This window comes from Elgaria multicarinata, chromosome 13 (genome assembly GCF_023053635.1).
Source record: "Elgaria multicarinata webbii isolate HBS135686 ecotype San Diego chromosome 13, rElgMul1.1.pri, whole genome shotgun sequence".
Classification (NCBI taxonomy): domain Eukaryota; kingdom Metazoa; phylum Chordata; class Lepidosauria; order Squamata; family Anguidae; genus Elgaria; species Elgaria multicarinata.
The window spans coordinates 20,369,557-20,396,914 of NC_086183.1; the positions used below are offsets into that span (position 1 = coordinate 20,369,557).

General features: G+C 41.6%; 1 protein-coding gene across 1 annotated transcript; it reads right to left on the reverse strand.

Moving 5' to 3' along the window:
- Window positions 1-367: 367 nt before the first annotated feature.
- On the reverse strand, window positions 368-25,210 carry CTPS1 (CTP synthase 1). The gene is made up of 19 exons (XM_063139952.1): window positions 25,060-25,210; window positions 20,876-21,053; window positions 19,786-19,956; window positions 19,132-19,232; window positions 17,841-17,957; window positions 15,979-16,062; window positions 15,630-15,710; window positions 13,650-13,801; window positions 11,702-11,834; window positions 9,445-9,533; window positions 7,500-7,594; window positions 7,009-7,071; window positions 6,004-6,047; window positions 5,353-5,449; window positions 4,668-4,723; window positions 4,484-4,580; window positions 4,056-4,200; window positions 2,146-2,236; window positions 368-1,582 (listed from the first exon to the last, which is right to left on the reverse strand). The coding sequence occupies exons 2-18, from the start codon at window positions 21,039-21,041 to the stop codon at window positions 2,152-2,154; spliced, it is 1,776 nt and encodes a 591-aa protein (XP_062996022.1). The 5' UTR covers window positions 21,042-21,053; window positions 25,060-25,210; the 3' UTR covers window positions 368-1,582; window positions 2,146-2,151.
- Window positions 25,211-27,358: the final 2,148 nt, after the last annotated feature.

Genomic DNA, 27,358 nt, shown 5'->3' on the forward strand with positions numbered 1-27,358 from the left:
TTCAACTGTTCCTTTTGTGCAAGTGAGCTGGCAGCTGATTATTATAACCAATAGCCAACTGCTGATCAAAGGATCTGCTGTCTCTAATCTCAGGCATGAAACAGCAAACTAACAAAAATGCAAGGGGAACATCAGCTATTAAAGACATGCAAAACTGAATGGTAGATACTATCCTGATTTACACACATGCAAAATAACTCTCCATGATGGCCCTCTGTGATAAATACATTGCTGACATACATAATTAATTTATACAACAAACCGCAGGGAAGGAGAAGTACAAAGGCGATATCTTAGACCTAGAGTGATGTCACACTCTTAATAAAAGGGAAAGGGGATGAAAAAAATACTCACACAGATTGCTTTCCCCAAGTTTTAATTAACTTAAGTGTCTGCATGTATGATATATTTTATAGCAACGCATGGTTTCTTTCAACTTGCTGGAAACATAGCTAACAGCCTGCACTGGCAAAAGGGGATATTACAAATATTTGTTTTATAAATCTCCCACCTTTGCAGAAGACTTCCATCATTTCCATGCCATCATTTCCCTCCTCTACAGGCTGGAGTAAATATATTGCTGAACACGCACACACACCCCTGCCAATTGTAGAAATCGGCTCATGACATCGCATATGCCTACATGTTACCAACAGAAAGTGGGAAGGGGAGTGTGGCGACCACATTAGGTGGGTCTCCCTTATAAAAATAAGAACCTCAGACCTTCTATTGTCCAAGGCAAATCTCTCTATGAGAGTTTCAAAAGGCAGCTTCTGAAAAGTCACTTTCTTGTACACATAACCCCCTTGATGCAAGGAGTTTTATCAGTCCAGGAAGCAGGAGTACAGAAAACCACACCCCTCCCTTGAGCTTCTGAAACGGGGAAATTTATGTACATGGCTTAGATCCAAGTTTGGTTGTACCTAGAACAGACCTACTGAAATTAATGGGACTTAATTCAGTCACAACTATCTCAAGTCCCATGGATTTCAATGGGTCTACTCTAGGTACGACTAAATCTAGATCCAATCTTCATATTTTAATTACATCATTTTGGTATGACCAGACTTGATTAGGATCATATATCGTAAAGTTTTATGAGCAGGAAAATGGTGCTCCTGGAACAAAAATTCAGCTTTGTGCACCAAATTCATCATTTATTTTAAAATATTTGTAAGGATTAAATAATCCTGCCCTGTGCAGTGTCCTATCCTACAATTCATTAAGAGGATGAATAACATAATTTAAACCTCCCACAATGGAACAACAGAAAACCTGATATTCTCCTTGGCAACACTCATAATCATTTACAATGGTGCATCAAGCCTCATAAGAAATCCAGAATCTGTCCTAGTCCTTGCTCAGCTTCTGAAGTTCTTGTTTGTAAACTCACAACTGCACATGGGTAGCAGGCACCAGTGTCAGCTTCTCAAAGCAAAACATTAAGAAAGTAAGTTTAAAAGAACAAAATAAAATGAAAGTGACAAAATTCCTCAAAATACAACTATGATAACATGATTAAAGAGACTCCAGCAGTCCAACTATTGTGTCCAATGCAGGATCTTCTGATCATGAGGAATACCTGAGGTGGGGTAGGGGAGAGACACAAAACAGATTTATAAAATTTATCCATCCCCTTTTTAATGCATTTAATGCATTTATATCCAACCTTTCTTCCAATATATGCCGTTCTCTCCTCCCCCACCCCACCCCACCTTTTGTCTTAACAACCTTGTGGGGCAGGCCTAGGCTGAGAGATAGGCCTTACTAACCTTACTCAGCGAGCTTCATAGCTAAGTAGGGAGTTGAACCCAATCCAGTTCTACTCTGACACTCTAACCACACCACCAGCCTGGCTCTCCCTTTTTCCTTTCTGCAAAACTACCCAAGGCAGCATGCACCATTACTGAGATTTGTATTAAAAGGATTCAAACAGTACAGCTGAAGTTAAACCACAAGAAAATCACAACCCCTCCCCAATCTAGAAGGAGTCTAAGGACCTGACTAGGCAGTTCTTTTCTAGGATAAGAATCCAAATAAGGAGACCACAAAGTGAGGTCCAAATTCACGACTGGGAAAGAGGGCAGAAAGAGTCCCAGAACATAAAAACAATCTAAAGTCCCAGACCATGAAAAGCAGACATACCAGCTATTACTCATGATTCACTGCAGTAAATTTCAGTTCTGTGATCTCAGAGTCCGGTGAACTACTTCCACTCCTGTCACTGTATGTATCCCTGTGAAGTTCAGACCATTAGAACAATAAAGGGTTTCTATCATATATGCTTAAACTCTGCTTCTGGGCTGGTTGCAATGCAAAGGAAAGTTAATCTAAATTACCTGGCTATTGAGGCTACTGTACGTATGGCGTTCATACTACAGCCTACAACAAACAACTTAATGGAGGTCTTAATGTCTCCAAAACAGCCTAGCTGGCTGCATTTCATAGGGTGCTTTGCAAAACTGGTTCCAGACTAGAGGAGGACCCTGGCCTTTGGTGGGGTCCCTTGGATTGCTTTCCAGAATTCAAAGGGTGGCTGGGAGCTGCCAATTGAATTTCCCCCAATGCCCCTGATCTAATTTCACTGCAAGACACTGGAGGAAATAAAAATGACTGCTCTAAGACCAAGCTGCCTGACATGGGACAAGCAGCAGTACTGGTGAGCCCAGCTGGGCCACTGGACATTGCCAACTGCCTTAGGATGCCAGGTACTGGCACCAAGCCTGCTTCTCAGCCTTTAAGGATCCTCATTCCTGCATCCCACTTGCGGCACATATTTTCCATAAAACAGACTAATCCGTCAGGAGGATTTAGCATGAAGACCTTGCCATCCTTTCAAGCCCCCTGTACCGAGGTATTCAGAGTTTGTGCAGACTTTTATCTAGGGGCAACTTCCAAATGTTACACAGAACCAATAAGAATAAAGGATAGCATGAGCAAGATACAAAAGGAGAAACCATACCTTTCCCTACTGGTGAGATGTAGAACTCACACACAAAAATATAGGGGAGATGGGTGAATTTCCCCTTTTGTGCATTGCACAGAAAGCACAACTCTTGTGTACATCGTCTTGGACCTTCTATATATATATAACTTTATTGCATATTAGCCACCTGGGCCATTCGCAAACAGGTAAAACAATAACATACCCACCGCGAGCTTGCCACAAGCCAGCGGAAGTGCTACAAATAAGAGTAACTAGGATAACAATCGTCCAGGTTATATTTACAACGTTAACCAACATATAATATTGGATATTAAAATTAATCGTTTGAGACAATCAGTGGTTCGCGGGCCTCCATCGCCCGGTGTACAAATTTCGCAGTCCTAAAAGATATATAATAGTCTGTACCAGCCAAAAGAGTAGACCTTCTGTGTAACATTAAAGCTGGCAGTGTTCTTTTCATAGCGACTGAACTTCCATTTGTTGTGAGAGGGAGCTTAGAACTTTTACAAAGAATTCATCAGCAACTAGAGCTGGGAGACTATATAGTCTGAATATGGCATTTGACAATTTTTTTCTTCCAGGCAACCCATGATTTTTGCAAAGGAAACATTCCTGGTCTGTGAGAATTCCATGAGCCTTTGACAGGCAATACTATAGATGGAACAGACTGGGGGTGGAAAGAGATAAAGAGATTGCTCAGTGGTGGCATTGTTTTCTAAAGAAATGAAGGGATAGCAGGGAACCAACCTTCATTTAGCCATGAAAAAGAGCACTTAGAACATTGATACCTAAAATTTGGTGTCAGCAATACACTCCAACACTGACTGTATCTTGATGCCAGTACAAAAAAGAAACCAATTTATCTATCTTAGCAGGAAGATTAAGCCAGAGCCTATCAGCCCAGGCTAAAACACAAAGGGTTACATTTTCATTTTACAAAGGGACTAGTAATGTTGTAGTCCAGGCTGAAGGAAACAGGACACTAAACAGCCTAATGGCCGTTGTGCCTAACAAAATAGGAGACAGTCTCCAGTTAATGCACCACACTGAACACAAGGCACTCAGACAGACAGACACATAGTAAGCCAGGGCACTCAGCCAAACGTACCTGGGGGAGAGTCTGCAACCTTTCTGTAGATAATGTGTGAGCCTCCCTGCAGAAGCCAGAAGGAGGCCAAAATAAGGGGGAGACGGCTTTATAGGTCTGGACAGGAACTCTGGATGATACTGAACACCAACAAAAAATGGATGCTCTAAGAGAGAAGGTAATGCATGCTTTATTGGGTTATTTTATATGGAGCGAAAATATTCTATTTTAAAAAAATCATATAATCAGTCTCCTACTATGAGGTTATTCTAAAAACCCTAGACTTCCAAATTCTATTACTGCCTCTTCTGCTGAATGTTGTGCTATTTTTTTTTCCACCCAAGGAATAAAGAGCTACCAGTCCCATGATTCATTAATCCTATAGATGTCCACGAGACTTTCCCCCCAATAACAGTATCACTCCTCCAACTACTAATTTAAGTGCTCACCTTCCAGCTCAACCACCTCCATTCGTTCTCCTTCAACATCCTGGCCCACGAATTTCATACCCTTTTCTTCAAACGCATTTTTCAATTCTGGATTTACCTATGAAATGGAAGTAGTGTCATGTGATTTCATGACAAATAAATCAACGGGAGAAAAATAAAGCTCACTTCCTGCCAGTTGTCTTACCTCAAATCTGTGCCTGTGCCTCTCTTCCAAATAGTCACCATCTCCATAAAGTTTTCCTATCCATGGAAAAAATATGGTCATTTGCTTATTACAAACTGGTTCACACATTAACACCACACCTTCCCCATCATGCCCTGTCTCTCCAAGGACAGAGCTGATTAAAGCTCTGATATGATACATTTTCTTTAAAGGAAATTCTATCAGAATGAAATTTCACTACTTATCAGTCTCACAGTGAAGAACACAAGACAATAGCCTTCTTCCACTACTGCTTCCCAGCCACTGGTATTCAGTGGCATACTATCTCTGGTCCTGGAGGTTCCACTTAACTGTCATGGTCAACTGCTCTCGTCCATTAATTTGTCTAATTCCCTTTTAAAATAATTAAAGCTAGTATCGATCACCACATTTTGCAGCCATGAATTCCGTAATTTAATTGTAGCAGCATTATTTTTTTCGTCCCAAATCTACTACCGGTTTAGATTAGAATACCCCAAGTTCTAGTACAAGAAGGGAGAAAAAGCGTACATGCCTGAAAATAGGGAGTGGAGATTTGGTTTAACACAGAACTTTTCAGTACTTTATAAGATCATGCATTTGTACCATCACAGTTGTAGCAAAGCCGGTCAATACCCAAAGGGAAGGAGGGACTGAGAGAAAAAGACAGGGCTAAAAAAAGCCATACTCATGACTGAGTTCTTGGTTTGGAAGACTGTTCTCCTCTTGCCAAGTCTCATGGTCCCACCCATTTGACCAGGATTATGTTCCGGCATGTCTATTACCTAAGGGAGACAATTCAAATGCACACTGTGATTGAAAATGTATTAAAGGGCAAACATGCATCCACCAGTGTGGAGAAAAAACCCAAAAAATGGTGAACAGCAGAAGAAAGAAAGAATCACAGATCATTACTATTGTGACCCAGGTGTAGATTCCAGGGATAGAGGTCTTGCTCCCCTCCATGTGTATAGCGAGACTGGGGAGAGGTATCACCTAATCCAGCCCTGTACCTTTGACTTCAATATTATGAAGTAATATAGAGATATGCACCGTAGCCATGATGCTCTGTCCTGCTCTTTGACATTAAGCAACCATTCATCTGTTTGTTGTTGTATTCCATGAGGCATGAAAGAGGATGTTTCACAGAGAGCTTCAGCTATTGGGTTGTACAGAAATGTACAGAAATAAATAAATAAGTCCATTCCCGCCATAATGCTGTTTCAATCCAATTAGGCCATTTCGTATTTTGGTTTCTTTATCAAATAATATTATCTTGAATGTATTTGGTGTTCATGGATTGAAACCGTAGTGGGTTCAGAAATCACATCATACTTACCACTGGATGTGTAGTCTTGGGGTCAAATTCTGTAGAGTTAGCATCTGTGGATTACAGACTTCGATCAAATATGACTTGCAGTGCAATCGCCAGTTTTTAAAAGAATCTGTATTTCCTCAATCCAAAAGTGGGAGACACCCTTTCCCAACAATTACACACAGTAGTATAAGTACCATATTTCTTCAATTGTAAGACGCCATTGATTATAAGATGCACACTAATTTCAGTACCACCAACAGGAAAAAAAAACCAACCTAAGACACACCCGCGATTCTAAGACGCACCCCGTTTTTAGAGATGTTTATATGGGGGAAAAAGTGTGTCTTAGAATCGAAGAAATAGGGTAGTACCAGATTCACAAAAGCATGACCAGTACAACCCAACTCAAAATCAAGAGCACGCCAACATATATTCTTTAGCTGTTCATTACATTATTTCTTAATCTTGTGCCTATAGGATTCCTTATATGCAGGACAGGCTACGTTAATGGAATAACCAAGAGACTGAACTGTGAACTGTAAACCCATAGTTCAAGTTTTGTCTCCGTCATGACCTCGCCAAGTGACTTTAAGCAAACCATTTTCTCTCAGCCTCAAACCACTGTCACCACACAATATGGATCTAATATCAACCCGTTTTACACCCTTGCTGTCATGATTACTGAAACAGAGCAATTCAGATCTATCATACTACATAGATGCTTTTATATAATATTGTTAGGTACCCTTCAAGGCAATGGTGAAAATACTGGAAATACTGCCTTTTATTGCAAGACTTATGTCTCCTTCCCACCAAGATAACTGGCTTGCAGGACATGTAATGGTTTAGATAAGATATGCTCATTACTTTGAAAACAGTTACAAAGACAGAGGGAAGAAAAATAGGTGTAGTTCTCCTTTAAGGCAGTCCTAAGAAGTCATTTGTTTATGCCAATCCACAGCAAACACAAGGTTATCAATAGCATTCTTAAATCCATCCCCAAAGCATTTTTTCTATTGCTTTTACCTTGCCAACCAAGGATGTTACGGGCAAACTCAACAACTGCTAACTGCATTCCCAAGCAGACTCCTGGAGAAAACAGCAGGGAAATCATATTAGGGCAGCACAGCACTATCTCCAAATCCTCAACAGTACTTCCACAACAGCCATTATTTGAATCTGAGTCTACATAAGCACAAAGACAGGAAAGATAGCTACAATGATGGGGGACATTGATGTTGATATCTGTCTCTTTTTCCTCAGCAAGTTCAAAGTGATGAAGAAAGCAGATATTGCTCAGTGTAAGCCAGAAAATCTCTCTTTCATCCACTTGAAGTCATACACATGAAGGTCCTGACAAATTCATAGCAGTAGGTTCAGAAATTAGCTACAGGGCTTCTTGTGCACCAGGTATTAAGAGTGGGATTAGGGCTTTATGGTTAAAGCATCCATCTAATGTGTACACCAAGGTTCTGCTTTGTCTATTAACAAGTCAGTGCTGAAGCAAATAGGCTCACCTAAGAAGGGTTTTTTCTGTTTTCTTGCCCAAGAAATAGCTTGTATTTTCCCTTCTGTCCCTCGAATGCCAAATCCTCCTGGAACCAGGACTCCACTATATAAAAAGGGGGAAATCCATTTGGTGAAATCTGAAAGTTCGCTTCATTTTCCACATTATATTCTAGCCCTCTAACTACACCGAATCCTTCTATTTTAGTGCCAAATTATGCTAGCTCATATTTATGAGCCCAGCTACAGGTACTTAACTATACTTCATAGAAGACAGAACTAGATGTTCAGTGAAGACTTAGGGCCTTGCTAGACCTGCCGGGATAAGCCGGCAGGGAGGCGGGGCAACGTCGCACTGACGTTAGCGCGCGCCGCCCGGGCTTCCAGACGTGGGACGCGCAGGGACATCGGGATCCCTGCAGCGTCCGCCATTTTTTAAAAAAGTTTAAAGGGGCCACGTGCGGCCCGAAGACTCCGGAGAAGGTAAGCAGTTTTTTTTAGTTAACCCCCCCATCCGCTCCTGATCCCTTCCTGATCTTTCTCTCCCTCCGTGTCCCATGTGTCGTCTCTCCTTCTCCCTCCATGTGTGTGTGTATCCTGTGTCGTCTTCCCTCCGTGTGTGTGTGTTCTGTGTCGTCTCTCCTCCTTCTCCATCCGTGTGTGTGTGTGTGTGTCCTGTGTCATCTCTCCTCCTTCTCCCTCCGTGTGTGTGTGTCCTGTGTCATCTCTCCTCCTTCTCCCTCCGTGTGTGTGTGTCCTGTGTCATCTCTCCTCCTTCTCCCTCCCGGGATCTCCCCCGGCCGATGGGCACAGCGCTCAGCGCTGTGGCCAGTCCGCAGCTTTTTGCGGCTACTCGCGAGTAAGCGAGTAGCCGCAAAAAGCCACGGAAATAGCTAGACGTTCCGCAGCCCCGGCCTCAGGCCGGGGCTGGGGAAAAGGCGCGCCATAAGCGACTTCGCTTATGGCGCGTTAGAGGAGGCTTCAGTGCGTCATGTGGAAGCACAGCAGGGAAAACGGCTCTCAAGGCGCGCTAAGGCCTCGTCTAGCAACGCCCATAGGCTCTCAGTTCTTTGTCAAACAGTTGCAAAAGAACAGGGGAAAGGCACAACTGAAGCAGGGAAGTGTGTGAGTATATGAAATATATGCACGCGCGCGCAGACACACTTCAATCTATCACTTTCTTGTTCCCCCAGATGCAGCAAACACACTATTCGGGAACCCCAGTTGGTAGGGGCAGGATCTCTGGTGAAGTGTGTAACATCCTCCTGCCTACAACACCTTGCTTTTAAATTGTGTTCTCCACCACCTCTTTGCTATTCAGCAGACATGTGGGTTTCCAGCTAATGGCCTCCACCAAACATGTAGTTCTGATATACACAGTTGTTTTATGTGAACAGTCATTCTGAAGCCAGACATCAGAGCATTCCTCATATAAAATAGGACTGGGTTACCTATGATGGCTGCAAGGCTCCTTATCTCCAAAAAGCATTATTCAGAATAATTTAAGTGCTCTGTAGCATCAGTTTATGGCAAAAAGCAGAGATGCTAGAAGTGCCAGCCAAGTACATCTTCACAACTAAGTTGATTCTGTAACAGAATTGTGTGACCATTACCAACTGGTATTCACTGGCATATTGGCTCTGAACATGGAGGTTCTATTTACTTTCATGACAAATAGCCATTGATAGAACTTTCAAATGCTATTAATATACCCAACCTTTTACTCATTAGCAGCATACTCGCTTATGCACTTCATCCAGTCACTGAGTAACAGGATGTGGGGAATATTGTCTTCTTGGATAATAAGATAAAAAAGGTAAGACTGATGGTACAATTGTGTATAAACAGGCCAGGCCTGACTTGAATGCAGTGCCAACCAGGAAAAAAAAATAACAGAAGCCTACAATACCATGACACATCTTCCCCCAGAGGAAAGCAAGGTTATGAATGTCTTACTCAGCACTGCAGAGTTTCTGCCAGGCTTCATGGTATCGAACAGGCTCTTCTTGTAGAGTAGATGGTTCCAAGTCAGCAGAATCAATGTACTAGGAAGAAATTCAATAAAATATATGCATGTTTGAGACTTTTATAGCCTGGACTAGCAATTTGTGGGAACATTTATTTTTACTCACTGCTGACTTTATCATTGTATAACAAGACTAAAGATTGTCAGGAGGGTTTTCAGTCTTATTTCTCATTGTTTTCCAAAATTAGATATGACACATCTGTTCTGGTTATAAATGTTGAGAACTTTGGTGCTTTGTACCCAACAAAAATACTTCTGTGGGAAGTTGACTGTAACAGGTGCTATTCTAATGGGCATGTTATTGTTCTGCTAACAAATATTATCTATTTGGAATGAACTGGCAAAGATTCCATCAACTGCACAGGGCTGAAATGCCAAGTGTTAATCTTGCAATCATATATGCATTTTAATTATTTTGCTATGTTAAAAAACGTCCAGGACCCAAACCATAAATCTAGTTCTATTATCCTTAATTTTTTAAAAAAATAATAGATTGCCTTTCCTCAAAATGCCCCACCCCCAAACTGCATATGGTACATGTCAAATGTTGTATTACAGCACTGGGTTTAAAGCATTACAGCACTGGGTTCAAAGCACTTTGTTCTCTGATGTATATTTCTACTGTGCCTTATATATCAGAAACCACATTTAGACTATCACAACAGAATTCAAACAGCTTCCATCTGGAGCTCTGCCATTGTCACTACAGCCACCATTATAAGCAAACCAGCAATAAATCAGAAGAGGCAATTGGGTGCATTGCTGCCATAACCTGTTACAAGCATGCCTCATTAAATCCAGAAAACACATTAGGAATCTACATAATATTTGAAGAGAGGGCTTTCTTTAGGGTAGTTCAGCTTGGGACAAAACAACAGTAAAACTACTGCTTGGGACCTATGACAAACTGTATTGATTTTTCAAATGAAAAGGATCTATCCTCAAAATGATCACGATGGAATCTTCAAACGCTTTCCTAGTGAAAGCACTCTCAGTTCTGGCAGATATTTTAGCTATTTTAACATCTGATGTGGGTCCCACATACGACATTGATGAACTAGTGAGAGGCTCCTCTTAAGAATATCATCAAATAAGAATGGTAGGAATTGGGCAAAATCTTCCCCTACATTAAACTGCGACAAGAATGGTGAAGTGCTTGAGTGTATTAAGATGAAGCCCCTATTGTAATTCTTCGAAGAAAAGCCTTCTTTATGTTGCTTACTAAAGAATTCACCCCCTTCCAATAAAGAATTCATCCCCTTCCTTTGCTAGGATAGGCTTTCTAATGGTTTAATAAAAAAGATTTGTTAAGCTAGGACGGTCTCCACCAGAATACCCCAGACATTCTTGAAGTGCAGAGATGGAGCTAGACTGGGTCTGCGTGTAGACAAGGACTACATAACTGAAGAATGAGTAGAGCAAAAACAATAACCTTTTTGAGTCATTATTATTATTATATTTATTTGTATCCCGGCTTTTGCCCAATGCTGGGCCTCATTTGAATAACCCAACTGTTTGTGAAGGAAGACATCTGCATTTACAAAAAAAAAAGTTAAGAATCTTCCCTTAGGTGCAGAATGTCTATAAAAACCTGCATTCTGTTTGCTATGGAGCCCCAAGAATGGAAGTTTTCAGGGGGCAGGCTGACTGTTCTCTGCATGACTTCTCTGTTTCAAACTATAGGGGTTTCAGACTCAAGGTCTGAAATACTGTTTATGGGGTGGAAGGAATCTACACTACACCAAGCAATGACTTTTCTATCCTCTCTTTTGGGGAATTTAAGAAATTGCTTTTAGTGGAAACGAAAGACACTATCTCTTTTAGGGCCATCTTCTCAATAAATTTACCCCCATGGAAAGATACAGTAACCAGCTAGGGATTCAATATAGCATCAACATCCCAAAGATTCTACCACAAATTGTGTCTAATGACCATGCTGGTAGCATCATGCTAGTCTCCAATGCTGCTTGAATGTGAGTCGAAGTGGTCTGTTTTTGCTGAATATAATTGATTTTTGAGCTCTACTCACTCTTCTCTTGTGTAGTTCTTGGCTGCAAGAAGTATTAGCACTTTAGCAGCTGCAGCACTCTCAAAATAGGAAGAGACATCCTATTTATTGCTACTTTTAGCTTTAAACATGTATCCAGCAAAGACAGATATTTTGCTGAAGTCAGTGGAAAAACATACTTTTATCTCAAGCTTGTGATTGATTGCCAGGGCAGAATGTTCCAAAGCTTTAATGACAGAGGCATAGGAATCTGAAAACTTTGTGTATTTCCCAACAAGAGCGATAGAGCAGGTCTCCAACAAACGATCATATCTGTGTAAAAAAAACAAAAGAGCAATATAGGGTACCAGTTTAGAGCCCAGACATACATACAAGTCAGATAAAGAAAGAGTAATCTGATTCAGCATGACCACTCCCAGAACTGATCTACACATTCAGAGAATGAGGTGGTAAACTCCCAAGGTCATAGAATGGATTTTATCACTTCAGAATACAGGAGGCAGTGATGTGGTGTTTTTTAAAATGCTCCTGTACATTAAACTTTCTCTCCAAATGGAATCCTAGCACAACAGCATAACAGCCTGGACCATAACCTATTTTCTATGCTATTCTAGATGAAGATGATTTTAAATATGAGGGAGCATTCAAAAAGTTATTCCTCCATCTACAGCCTGAACTGGTGCAGTGCAGTCCGCCATCTTATTCTGCTGCATATGAAGACTAGGTCTCAGTACTTATAGGACTTCTATATAAAGCCTTTATATCTTTAAATTAAGTGCTTAAAGTGCCATCCTATACTGCATGCCTACTTAGAAGTCTGTCCCAATTTGTTCAATAGGGTTTATTTCCAGATAAGTCCATATAGAATTGCAATCTTAATTCAGGCAGGAAATAATTAAAAGTAATCAAATATTTATTTCCTAACACTACAGGTTATTCAAACAACCTGAGTAACACAAGTCCATGTTGCTATGTCATGTTTCAGTTTCAATATTATTTTAATAGTTTTCTACGTAAATAGACAAACAGGGTGATGCTTGTGTAGGTGTCAAAACGTCTTCAGGCTTGTGCTTAAGCTTCATGTCCTACCCATACCCATCTCTATGGTATGCTAACAGCTTTGCATGATCCCACATGTAGCAACAGCAGCTAAGCCCCTGTACTGCTAATTTGCCTGTGGCAAACACACTGCCCCAACAGTAATTGGCTTGGGGCCAGGCTATCAGAAGGAACGCCTCCTCCCATATGTACCTGCCCGGACCCTAAGGTCATCCTCAGGGGTCCTTCTCTGTGAGCCCCTGCCAAAGGAAGTGAGGCAGGCGGCTACCAGGAGGAGGGCCTTCTCTGCTGTGGCACCCCAGCTGTGGAATGAGTTCCCTAAGGAAGTTCGCTTGGCACCTACATTATATGCCTTTAGACGCCAGGTGAAGACCTTTTTATTCTCCCAGCATTTTAACAATCTATAAATACATTTTAACTTGGTGTTTTAAATTTGTAATTCTGCATTGCTGCTGTTTTTATCTGGTTGAGCTTTTATATTGTATTTTATATTATGGTTTTATACTGTTGTTTTATACTTTGAATGGTTTTAATTTTTGTGAACCGCCCAGAGAGCTCCAGCTATTGGGCAGTATAGAAATGCAATAAATAAATAATAATAAATAAATAATCCCAAACATCATTTCTGCCTTAGTGACCCATGAGATAAGGCATTATGCAGCATTTAAAACCAAGTTTTTTGCAGGACAACGGGCAGGTTCACATATAAGGAAGGAGTACATAAGCCGAAGAAATGGTCATGACAGACAAATCATGTGTGAAATGACCCATCATCTTCTCTCTCTCTCTCAAAAAACTGCAGCAGATTCCATGTTAACAATCGGTATACTAACCCACATTGTCTTAATACAGGAACCAGGTTAACACAAAAAACTGCCAAATTCTAACTTACCTGTAAAAATATTTCTCTACAGTTCTTTAATGGGTGAATAGCTAGAAACAAAATGTATTATTGTCAATACAAGATGGGAGCCTGGGAGGGCTAAAGAAACAAGCCCTCCTTGCAACCGCTCCTCTGCTAACATGGCAAGTCAGAACAGCACGATTACTTTCTATGAGAGAGCCCACCTGTCAGCCATCTCCTTCCACTTCATGAGCATCCTCCTAGGCTGCTTTTCAATGGGAAGATTAAGCCTGTGTCGAAAGTAATCAACCACCCCTTGTTCCTCTAGCAACAGAGGTACCCGATAGATGGAAGAGACATCATGAACACAAATGACCTGTTTAATAAAAACAGAGAAAGAATACTATAGTCTCACTGCCATGTTTCTGATGGGGATAACAATGTGTGGATACGACTCCTAAAAGATCAAAACTTTGCATTTGCAACACACGGTATTTTGTTACATGTCCATAATATGCATTGTATAAAATGTTGTGATCTGACACAAAAGTGTCATGTCCAGCACAGCTTGTGCTGCGCCTTGATGAAAATAATCTGTCAAACAGAGAATCTCCATTCTCTATTTGGCTATAACATGTATATTTAAAATAAGAAACAAGTCAAACCAACTGGTAGCACATCTCAGTGCCTTTATTCCAATTAATCCTTAAGGAGAGCGAGAGCAACTTGCTTATTTTTTTAGGGTAATACCAAAAATTTCACAGGCTGGAGATTTACAACTAGCAAAAATTAGTTGCCTATAATGGTGACACAGATACCCCCTGCCTCAGATCTCAGGATGCAGGTCCACAAACAGGTGAAGGGACAGACCCCTGCCTCAGCAGCAGCATTTTGCATGCCCCGACAGTTGAGATATTCCAATGAAACAACAATCCACTTACAGGAATTACTTCATTTGTACAACTTTCATGAACTCAACAGTTGCTAAACTACAGCTTAGTGTCATGTTATACTAATTATTATTATTATTATTATTATTATTATTATTATTATTATTATATTTATTTGTATCCCGCCTTTTCCCCAATGCTGGGCCTCAAGGCGGCTTTACAAAGTTTAAAATATACATGGGGGGGGGGGGGAACAAAACCATAAACAATTAAAAAATACACAACAAAATTATAAGACATTAACATAGATGGAGGGCTGGATTATTCTCCAAAGGCCTGCTTGAACAAAAAAAGTTTTAGCCTGCTTCCAAAAGCCCATCAAGGAGGGAGCCAGCCTAGCTTCCCCGGGAAGAGAGTTCCAGAGCACCGGAGCAGCCACCGAGAAGGCCCTCTCCCATGTTCCCACTAAGCGCGCCTGTGAAGAAGGTGGGACTGAAAGAAGGGCTTCTCCAGAAGATCTCAAAGCACGGGCAGGCTCAGAAGGGAGAATACGTTCTTTCAAATAACCTGGACCCGAACCATATAGAGCTTTATAGGTCATAACCAGCACTTTGAATTGTGCTCGGAAACAGACTGGAAGCCAGTGGAGCTGTTTTAACAGGGGAATAATAAAACTTAGTGTTCTTATTCTAAAATCTAATTTCAAATGTGAAAAATCTGAAAGAAATCTTGTTGGAAACCAATTGGGTCTTACTGGCAACCAATTCCAGGTCTTATTAACAACTAATAGAACGTCGCCAAGTAATAGCATATAAACTGGTCTTCTCAGTAGTGACACCCATCCCATGGAACACCCTCCCAGAAAGTGCATCAACACAAGTATAGACACATATTTGTTTAACCAGGCTTTCCCTGACTTGTAATGGAATATGGCACTGCTCTGTTTTATTTTAATGTATTTGTTATTTTTCTTGTTCTTTCGCTGTGTATATTGGTTTTATATTGTGTGCGTAAAACCGCTTAAGAGATTTTAGGAGATTACGTGGAATAAAAGTAATGTAAATAAATAAATCTGGTAAAGTTCATGTATAACTCTAGACCCAATGAAAAAACATCAGGTACAGCAGTGTAAGCTGAAAATCAAATAACAATGTTCTTTAATCTTGCCACCGAGATGTGTTAGACATGCTCACTATTTTCATAATTCAGAGATTCTATATATGTAGACCAAATCTGTTACCTAAAATGTAACCATGGAGAAAGAAAACAGATGCACCAAATATAACAAAACAAAGTATTTGAAACAAATTTTACCTGTTCTGGTTCTACATGACAAAACATGGAAATCTTCTCTTTTACTGAAGTATCTAGAGGTGTGGAGCATCTGCACACAATCTAGTTTTAAAAGAACGAACACAAGCAACAGTGAAACAATGCAACAAGTTTTAATCTAACTTTTAACAGCATTTTGTCCATTAGCCAAATTATATATTAACTTATTAAACTTATACTATACATTTTTAGCTTCTGCAAGTAGACTCTTGTGCATCTTTCTTGGCTATTTGCTTTATGATACTATATGTATGGTCATAGATCTTTCCCTCTCAAGCCCTAAAATGTCTAAAGAGTGTATGCAATTTCTATACATCATAGAAAAACTTACCAGGTCTGGTGAGAGACCAAGACCACGGAGTTCACGAACACTGTTCTGGGTAGGTTTTGTCTTCTGTTCTCCTGTAGAACTTGGCTAGTAGACAAATGTCAAGAAATATATGCAGTATGTCAAATAAAAAATATCATGCATCATAAAAACTGTCTATGACCATCATACAAGTCTTAATAATATCTCCAAAGGAGAGTGAGGCAGGTGGCTACCAGGAAGAGGGCCTTCTCAGCTGTGGCACCCCAGCTGTGGACTGAGCTCCCTAAGGAGGTTCGCTTGGCACCTACATTATATGCTTTTAGACGCCAGGTGAAGACCTTTTGATTCTCCCAGCATTTTAACAGTCTAGAAATAAATTTTAACTTGGTGTTTTAAATTTGCAATTTTGCATTGCTGCTGTTTTTATCTGGTTGAGCTTTTATATTGTATTTTATATTATGGTTTTATATTATGGTTTTATACTGTTGTTTTATACTTTGAATGGTTTTAATTTTTGTGAACCGCCCAGAGAGCTCCAGCTATTGGGCGGTACAGAAATGTAATAAATAAATAAATAACAAAGCTTCACTTAAGAGGGAAACATCAAGCAATAATATATAAGTGAGAAAGCATCATTTTTTATGGACCAAGAACACTATTACAGGTCTGATTTTGTCTGAAATTCTTAACAAGACACAGCATCACATGAAGTTTTAATAAAAAACTCATCTAATTAATAATTAATATATCAGTTGTTTTCATGAACATATTACTTCTATTTGGAAGTGAAATCCACAAAATGTGGGATTTCTCTTGGATAGGCATTAGGCTCTGGTAAATTTAACAGTTAAAACCAAGTGGTATCAGTATCATGGTCATTCACTAATATACATAACTGCACTACTCTAGGAGCTATTGGTATCTTCCTAATTAATTTGGTAATCAACAGTATGATAACTACTGTACAAGGAATTGACACAAAATGAAATGCCTGGTCTATCTGCCTAGCTTTGGTCATTTGGTTATTATAACAATGCAATCCTATGTATGATTACTTGGAAGTAAACATCCCACTGAGTTCAATAGGGCTTACTTCCAAGCAAGTGGGAATGCAACTGCAGCCCAAGTGTTGTAATGAGTGTTATCAAGGGAGGTAGCCAGCCATATTTGATAGGACAAAGCTGGAATCCTATACATACTAAGAGTACGTTGCACTGAACATAGAGGGATATCCAATTGGTGCTCCTTCACTGACAGAAAGCATCTGCCTGCAGAATAGGAAGGGGGAAATTTTCAGAGATTCTGCCTTCACCCATGCTCCCTCTCCCAAAATATGCTCAAGGGTTAGGGGACCCTTTGGGGGAAATTGCAAAATTTTGCCCCCTCCCTATTCCACTGACAGTTGCCTTCTGTAGTGGAAGGACACCAATTGGATACCAGCCATAGGTCTTGCTTCCAAGTAATAATGTAAATATTTAGGTACAGCCTGGTAGAATTACTACTCTAGTGAAAGTCTATTCAGCTTAAGACACACATCACCTACTGTTTGCGTTTTATAACATATTATCACTTAAATTACTACATTTTACTTTATCATTTCTGCCTTTACATCTATTTTCCATATTGTATTTGGTAAGTATTACTGTTCACAATGCTAAATCTTAAGGCTACGTTGTGCCACTTCCAAGGACACAGTGCTAATTATCTCAGTAAGAACTAGGTAGTTTTCTTAAAAGGTCACAATTTATAATGATTTACTTTCTAGATTTGTTTTCCACTCTACCCCAAATGCTCAGAGAACCTTACAGTGTATTCTTACATAACAAAGCATTGGTCAGAAACAGCAAACATAACCATCCACTGAATGTTTTTTATGGCCTTACCTGGGGTACCAGACTAACATGAATATTACAAAAGTTTTCTCGTTTGACCTTGAATTGAAATTGGCGGAATGCCTCAATGAAGGGCATGCTTTCAATATCTCCTACTGTTCCTCCAAGCTAAAAGACAGATGTTTAGAATTAAGCACAGTACTCAGTTCTTAGACCACACAATCTATGTCAAAGACACTCTGTAGAACTGTCAACACTTCAGCTTAGAATACAGCATATAATAAGATGCTGGATGAAGTCATAGGGTGGAATCCAGACTAAGGGTGCAATCCTACACATGTTTAGACAGAAATCAGTCCTATAACTTGCAGCATATAACTTGCTGGCAATTGTAGGACTTATTTCTGTATAAACATGTATAGGATTGCACCCTAAGTTAGGCCTTAGCTAGACCGGGCAAAACCCCGGGGCAAACCCCGGGATCATCCCTGTGCATCCACATGATGCACAGGGCATCCCAGGATCAGGGAGGGATTATCCCTCCCTTGCCCCAGGATCTTGCCCTCCCCTTTGGGCCCACTTTATCTGCAGTCCCGGGCTGAGCCCGAGACCACAGAACGTATGGCCCATTGCCACGGTTTGACCCGGCTCCATGCGATTCCTCACGCAGAGCTGGGAGCTGTGCCCATTGAGGGTAGGGGGGGGGGGGGGAACGGGAAAACTACTTAATTTTTTTTAAAAAAAACTTACCTTTGGCACACGAGTGTTCGTTTATGTTTTTTTTAAAAAATGGAGGGCGCGACACCTCTCCTTCTGAGGTCGTCGCACCTCACGTGTAAACGGAGGAGGGATCTCGCGTTAATCACAATGCGAGATCTTCCCTCCTCCGTCGCGGACTATGAGGTAGGTCTAGGTAAGACCTTAGTTACAATTAAGTCCCAATGTTTAAGTTCCCACCAAGTTCAACTAACTTCATGTGGATCCAGCACATTGTACTTTCAGTTTCTTTTTAACCAGCTAAATAAGGTCAATCCAAAACATTTAGGTTCCTAATATTTCACACTTCCAATTCTAGCCAGCCATTTTTTTAAAAAGGGAAGAAATCCTCTATGTATTAAAATGCAAGCAAATAGCCCAGGAAATTAGGTGGATAATAAAATCCAATCCCTGACAGGTTTCTACTTGAATTCAGGTAACACATCCCCAGGTGATCAAAGGTGCTCGCTGACACCATCTCAAGCATCCCGATCAGAACTCTAAAGAGAATTATTGCATCAAACTCTTTATTTTCTAAAATGATATTTAACTCTTATAACACACACAGGAGAAAATAGATACCAACCTCAATCACACAGACTTGAGGTTCTATGCCATCATCATCAACAGGGATTAGTGCTTGCCTCATTACCCACTCCTGGATAGCATCTGTAATGTGGGGCACAACTACAAAAAGAAAAGGGAAGAACAAATTTGTCTATTTCCCAAACTTTAACACATAGAACATTTATCTTCCAGTTCACTTGCTGTTTCATTGGCTCCATATCCCAAAAACAGAACTTTGTGTATCTCAACACAGTCCTCCATACCAATAGATATTTGTTGCAACTTTTACGTAACATGTCTTAGGACTGAAGTCCCAACCACCAGCAAGCTGCTCATGAACGAAAAGCCAGAATTCTGTGCAATTCCGGCTTACTGTTACTTGTGAACATGGGCATGCTATGTTCAACTGCTGTAACGGTTATTTTAAATTTTTATTTGTGCATTTTTAAAATTATGAATGCCATTGTGGGAGGTGAACATTACTGGCTCAAAATATAAAATACATTTGCCAAATGCAACTTATAAAAACAGCAATCTATAAATTAAGCACACAAAGAACTGCTCATTATCTTTGTGGATGAAATAACACGATGGCCATCAAAATACCAGGAACACTGATATAGCAACCATTCCCAATAATTAAAGCAGGACAGATCAGTTTCCAATGTTTTACCTTGAACAGTTTTCCCTAGGTAGTCTCCTTTCCTTTCTTTGTTGATGACATACTGATAGATCTTCCCTGTCGTCAGATTATTGTCTTTTGTCAGTCGGATATCAAGAAAGCGTTCATAGTTACCCAGATCCAAATCTACTTCCCCTCCATCATCCAACACGAACACCTCACCTAAAACAAAATGACACACGGATCAGACTTGCTTAAAAGAGTAACTACCTTCTTCCCACCTCATCTACTGAAAATATCTCCTGACATTACACCTAGCCCATATGATAAAACCACACAGATGTTCCTTGGTGTCTATCTCAGGATTTTCAAATCCCCTTTGCCAATCATACACACAAGCCTGACATTCTCACATTCTACTCTATTATTCTATAATAGTTACTTTTCTAGTCAGTTTATTTCTCTATTTATTTTGAAGACTTATATACCCACCCATGTTCTTCCTAGCAGTTGTCAATATTGCTGCTAATAAACCATTATTTCATATTGTACCAAAAATGCTGTCACCAACCCATTATCAGTGGGACTAGTGATTTCAAACCCTCACTACAATGAGACAGTCTGAGTCCAATCATATACTTTTACTCCACACCACCCCCAGAACAAACATTTCCTCAGTACTATTCCATTCTTAAAAGTTGTGTTTGCTTCTGAGTGCCAAACCACATGTGAAGTTATTTATATAATTCTGCCCTTAAGTGCAGGGGTATTTTTATTTTAGAAATTGGCAGTATTGGTGTGGGGAGTGTCAATCCAGATCAGCCTGGCCTTGAAGGTAGGGGGTCTTTAACTGCTCTCTTCTCACTGTTGTGGTTCCAAGCTGTACCTACAATTTGCATTGCAAAAAAGGTTCCATTAAAACAAATGGGACCATTTTAGATAATGCAAATTGCTGGCATGGGGGACAAAGGGGGTTAAAGCCCCCTACCCTTTACATTAGCGCTCATCCAGATTGGGCCTTCCACACTAACAATTTCTAAAAAAAAAAAAAAAACTGCACTTAAGGGCAGAGTCACATGACTAACATCATGAGTATTTTGACCCTTGTATTACACAAAAAGAATTTTTCACCCCATCTTACCATGCTCATAAGGAGAGAAGGTGCCTGCATCAATGTTAATGTATGGATCAATTTTAATTGAAGTGACATGTAATCCACATGATTTGAGAATTGTCCCAACGCTGCTGGCAATGATCCCTTTCCCAATCCCAGAGATAACTCCGCCTGTTACCAGTATGTACTTCATTTGTTTTAATATCTGGAAAAGGAAAAGGTTAATTTGAAAACACAGTAAAACATCTCTGCCTCAATAGTGGGATGACTTTTTAATCCAAATACTGCAACTGTGTTTAGAATTAAAGGGAAAATGTTTTAAATATTTACAGAATAAATACAACACCTCCTACACAAATCTATCGACGGCACACGAAAAGTCTTTTTCAGTCACAAGTTTCCACTAACCTATTCCTATGAACTCTGTCAAATTCAAATTCAAATACAGGCCATTCTATTTTAGACTTGATTTTCTTATTTGGTTGTTGCTGTGTTAATTCAGCGTCCACACTACAAATTTAATTTACACATTTACTCATAGCCCCTTAGTCCTCATCCCCTCCTGAAACTAAAGCCTTAGGAAGCAATTCTAAATACACTTATCAGGGACTAAGTCCTATCAAACTCAATAGGACTTCTTAGTAAATATGTTTAGAATTGTGCTGTAAGAGGGATGGACAGCTTGTGGCACTCCAGATGTTGTTGGACAGCAACTCCTACGAGCTTTTACCACTGGCCCTTTGGTAATTTCATAAACAGAGACCCTGTCATGAGGAACTGGGAAATCAACTGGAACGCAGATCAAGCCTGCCAAACTACACTACTCCATGTAGAAATTTAGTACATTATATCTAGAAAGGGTGATCTGCCCTTTTTTTTTGGGGGGGGGGGGGAGTCTCTCGTGCCACTTTAAAGGCCAACAGATTAATTGTGGCATATGCCACAACAGAAAAACAATGTGACAAAGCATGTTGGACTAGGATTCAAGAGATCTGAGTTCTTAGATGATCTTAGATCAGACTTAATGACCTTGGGTCAGACAGTACCATTTTTTTAGCCTAAACTACTGAACAGGGTCACTGTGAGGATAAAATGGGAAGAAATGAACCATGTACATTATTCTGACTTCATCGAAGCTAAATATATATACTACAGCTAGATATAGATGTAGTTATACATTATATATTTTAACATATAATATATGTTATATATTTTAACAATGGATACTGTTGTTTTTATATTTTTGATGGTTTTAAATTTTGTATACTTTTTAATGTTCACTGTTTTTCACTTTTGTAAACTGCCCAGAGAGCTTCAGCTATGGGGCGGTATATAAATTTAATAAATAAGTAAATAAATATTTGACATATATTTAGACATTACTTAAAAATAAATCAGCTGACAGACTAGAGCCTACTTGGATTTAATGACTTTTACAACAATAAATATATTCATTTGTTACAGCAAACACAGGGAGGGGAAAAGGTTTTCCATAGTATCTTAAAGTCTCAGGAATAAAAACGTTCTGAGAAACATTGTCCTGAAGAACTGAAAGATTTGGCTATGCATGGCATGCCCGCTGCATTGATGCCCTCCGGACACAGCATCTCATCAAGTGCAATTGTTTTTGACCTAAAGAAATATTCCTTCTGTGAGAACCATGTAGATAAGATAAGAGAAATTATGCAAGAAGTGTAGGAGGTTTGGGGATGGGGAAAGAAGAGAGCAAAGACAGCCAAAAAGCTCAAGTACATTTAGAACTAGAGAAGGGAGAAGAGATGAATTTCATGTAAGTTCTGAGAAATCACGAGCAATACAGGAACTGGGGATATGGCTGGAACGCATGTCTTGCTACCCCAACCTTCCCCCACCTGATGTCCTCTCTCTCTCAGCATTCCTGTGACAGCGGTAGGAGTTGAAGTCTGGAGGTGTGGGGAAGGCTGTGCTTATCCCATTAGAGTATCTCTCCAGGCGCAACATCCTATTGAGGATCAGAAACATTCCTTGGGGGAGGGGGGGATATATACCACCTTTCCTGCAAGGATCCCTGAACATCCTACATGGTTCTTTCCTTCTCCCCCCTGCCCCCACCCCCACCCCATGCCCATTTTATCTTCCCATTCTATGAAAGTGGTCAAGCTGAGAAAGAGTCAAGCTCATTCAGTGAGACCTTCATTGCTGAGTAGGGATTGAATCTGCATTTTTCCAACCACAATCCAATACACACTATTGCCACAACACATTGACCAGAGACAGTGGATTGGATCCACTCAGCAGCTATAATTAGAATAGAGACATTGATATCAGTGGGACTTGAGCTAGTTCATGACTTAACACAAGCTAACAAATTTAATCTGGCATAAGCTTTCTTGAAATATACACCATTTATCAGCTGTATGATTCCTGTTAATAGAGTGATTGTCACCATCACTACTTTCAGCATTTAATTTCTTTCTGACCTCACAGTTCACAATTCTCCCACCCCCACCCCCGCTACATACTGCATGTAAACCTAAAAGTCTCCATAATACTCTCAACATCTGCTGAAGTCCACAAAAGTTTAAGCCAGAATAAATGTGCTCATCTTTAAGGCTCCACAGGACTCTTGGTTGCTTTTGCTGCAATAGTCTAACACGGCTCCCCCTCCTTCTGGTAATTATTTATGTCCCATTGATTTCAACAGGTCTTCTGTAAGTATGACTAAGCCTGGATCCAACCCCATCATGATCAGCAGCGACCGCCGACATCAAACGTGGCGCACTGTGTAGGGTAACCATATGAAAAGGAGGACAGGGCTCCTGTATCTTTAACAGTTGTACTGAAAAGGAAATTTCCTCTTCATCACAACAGTTAAAGCTGCAGGTGCCCTGCCCTCTTTTAAATCCGGTCACTCTAGTATAGCTCCTGCAGCTTTTACTGTGGTGATGAAGAGGGAATTTCACCAGGTTCTCCATATATACAAATGTTTGTCTGTCTCTTCCGCCAAGACGCTTGTTCATGCACTGGTTATTTCACGGTTGGACTACTGCAACCTTCTTCTCTCTGGCCTTCCTTCTTCTCACATCAGTCCATTGGTTTCTGTTCACCACTCTGCCGCAAAGATCATCTTCTTGGCTCGCCGCTCTGACCATGTTACTCCACTTCTGAAATCTCTTCATTGGCTTCCAATTCACTTCAGAATCCAATATAAACTTCTCCTGTTAACCTTCAAAGCTTTTCACGGTCTAGCTCCTTCCTATCTCTCCTCTCTCATCTCACACTATTGCCCCGCTCGTGCTCTTCGCTCCTCTGATGCCATGTTTCTCGCCTGCCCAAGGGCCTCTACTTCCCTTGCTCGGCTCCGTCCATTTTCTTCTGCTGCCCCTTACGCCTGGAACGCTCTTCCAGAACATTTGAGAACTACAAGTTCAATCGCAGCTTTTAAAGCTCAACTAAAAACTTTTCTTTTTCCTAAAGCTTTTAAAACTTGATGTTGTGCAGACTTTATACTGTTAGTTTTACCCTACCCTGTGCCTGTTTGCCTTCTCTTCCCCTCCTTATTGTTTTACTATGATTTTATTAGATTGTAAGCCTATGCGGCAGAGTCTTGCTATTTACTGTTTTACTCTGTACAGCACCATGTACATTGATGGTGCTATATAAATAAATAATAATAATAATAAAATGACACCTGCTGAAATTCCCTTTTCTATGCAATTGTTAAAGATACAGGAGCCCTGTCCTCCTTTTCCTATGGTCACCCTAGTGTGGTACCCTAAGAACAGCTGACAGAGAAAGAGGCGTATGTCAGCCTTCCACAACCAAGTGCCTTCCAGATGTGTGGGGCTACGACACCCATCATTCCCATGCTGGCTGGGAACGATGCCCATGCTGGCCAGAAACGATGGGAGGTGTAGTCCAACACATTTGCAGGGCACCAGGTTGGGGAAGGCTGACAGTAAGTGGTGGTGTGAGGCGGGGATGGGCAGAAGGAGGGAAGGACCACGCTCTGAGGGCCGTGGGGAGAACGGAGGCGACCCCTTCCCCTTCCCCATCCCCCTCAGCCCAGGCTGCGAATTAGCCCCGGTCGTCGTGGTCGTCCGCCTCCCTCAGCCCCTCGCCTCCCACCGCCGAAGCGCTTGGGCCACCTCAGCCCTCGACGCCCTCCCCTCCGGCCAGGCCCAGAACCGCCGCCCCCCCCCCACGGTCCCCCACTTTTCCCTCATACGAACCTTCCCGTCGGAGGGGGCCTCTCCGCTGCGCACGCGCTCTCGGAGCCAAGAGAAGGCGAAAAGGGCCAGCCTCGTCTGTGGGGAGAACTTCGCAGGCCGGAGAGAGCCGAGAAGAGCTGTCAGCGCGTGAAGCCGGCGCGCGCTGCGAGAACGCATGGGACGGCGGAGGGAGGGAGGGAGGGAGGGAAGGGGAGGAGCCAGAGGCGGCCGCGGCAAGCGAGGGGGGAAATGGATCCGGTGAAGTACGCCTGCGCGGAGCTTGGTTCGCCCGCCTTCTCTCTGAGGACGTTTCCTGATAGGCTGAGGTTTAGAAGGGGCGGGGCGGAGTGGACTGGGATAAATGAATGGATGTGACTGGCCAATACTGAGAGGATGCTATGAGCAGTGGAGGGTGGTGGCTCCGAATTTCGTGGGGCTGTAAATCCGTTCTGGGTTGTAGACAGAACTAGCCAGACCTCTAAAGGAGCTATGCGAGGTGCTGAATCCTATCCCCAAACCGGGTCCAGCATATTGGGTAGCTCCTTGAAATTTCTGGCTGGTTCTGTCTGCAACCCAGAACGGATTCACAGCCCCATCAAAATCGGAGCCACCAGCCTCCAACTGTCTATGAAGAGCGTTATATGAGCATGGGATATTGCCTTGCTTCTACTGAGTCGAGGCAAACATGTTTTGAATAATCTATTTTTGCAACTTTAAGAATTCGTTCCCGTAAGTAGTTGTTGTTGTTGTTGTTATTTGTATCCCGCCTTTTGCCCAATGCTGGGCCTCAAGGCGGCCTTACAAAGTTTAAAACATACATGGGGGGACGGGACATAAACATTTAAAATACACAACAATATTATAAGACATTAACATAGATGGAGGGACAGATTATTCTCCAAAGGCCTGCTGGAACAAAAAAGTTTTTGCCTGCTTCCAAAAGCCCATCAAGGAGGGAGCCAGCCTAGCTTCACCGGGAAGAGAATTCCAAAGCACTGGAGCAGCCACCGAGAAGGCCCTCTCCCATGTTCCCACCAAGCGTGCCCGTGAAGATGGTGGGACTGAAAGAAAGGCTTCTCCAGAAGATCTCAAAGCACCCGTGTCTTCTAGATTGTAAACCCAAGGAATGTCTTATGAACATAAGAAGAGCCCTTTTGGATCAGACAATGGGTCCATCTAGTCCAGCATTCTGTTCACACAGAGGCCAACCAGCTGTGAACGGGAAACCCATAAGCAGGACATGAGTTCAACAGCACCCTCCTGCCCATGTTCCCTAGGAATTGCTGAATATAAGGCATACTGCTATCAAGACTAGTAGCCATTGATAGCTTTGTCCTCCAGAAATTTGCCTAACCCTCTTTTAAAGCCATACAAATTGGTAGCTGTCACTACATCTTGTGGAAATGAGTTCCATTCAGTGGGCCACCACACTGAAGGCTCTTCTCTGGGTGGACTCCAGTCGGGTCATGCAGAACCACCAGGAGCATGCACTTTGATGACTTCAGTGACTGGGCAGGTTGATAAGGGAGGAGGCGCTCTCCCAGGTAGCCTGGAGATGGCAAGTATTGAACCTCCTTTTTTCTGGGGGATGCATTTTCCTCTTTCCCCACCCCACCCTAGCACCCATGTAGTCCCCCTCCTCACTCCCCACCACAACCCAAAATCATCTTTGTCATCCAGCTTGAAAAACTCACCCTTTATCTTCCTCTGTCTAAATTCAAAACCACCTCTTTTTTTCTCCTGAGATCAAAGTCCAGACCTGTTTTTTAGTTCCCACCCAGGCAGGTGAATGTGACATTCCTAGCTGGCTTATTCCACCACCACCACCACCCCAACCCAAACACAAAGAACACTTTGATGGCTTACACATTAGCATTCACTGTGAGTGGGCAAGCGGTGCCTAAACAAAAGCAAGGCTTCGAACCGCAGGACGGCCAGGTGGATAACAATCCAAGCAGGGCTGGCCCAGGACTTTTGCTGTCTGAGGCAGAGCTGCAAACCGTTCCCCCTACCCACCCAAGTCAGGTGCATAGCATCCAATGCCAGCCACGTTACTTTGGTCCATGAGGCAGAAAATCCCTAGGTGTGAAAAAAAATTCAACTACAATTAAATAACAATTTCCTACACTTTTCTGACACCCAAAACCTGCTGCCTGAGGCAGCTGCCTCACTTTGCCTAATGGTAGGGCCGGCTAAAACACAAGTGTTTCAGAAGTGAAGCATGTGGCGTGAATGACAGAGAGCTGCAAAAATTAGCAGAGGCAGAATCCGTGTTACAGCTTTGGTTTTTACTGAAGGCAGCATTCCCCAGCTTGGTGCT

What these genes read in the sequence shown, in the direction of transcription:
- CTPS1 (XM_063139952.1), bottom strand. Translation starts at nt 21,041, where the DNA reads ATGAAGTACATACTGGTAACAGGCGGAGTTATCTCTGGGATTGGGAAA. An exon ending in CTTCTCTCCTTATGAGCATG is followed by an intron (nt 19,957 to 20,875) that starts GTAAGATGGGGT and finishes ATTTTGTTTTAG; the next exon opens with GTGAGGTGTTCGTGTTGGAT. An exon ending in CCAAGACTACACATCCAGTG is followed by an intron (nt 5,450 to 6,003) that starts GTAAGTATGATG and finishes TGTCTCCCTTAG; the next exon opens with GTAATAGACATGCCGGAACA.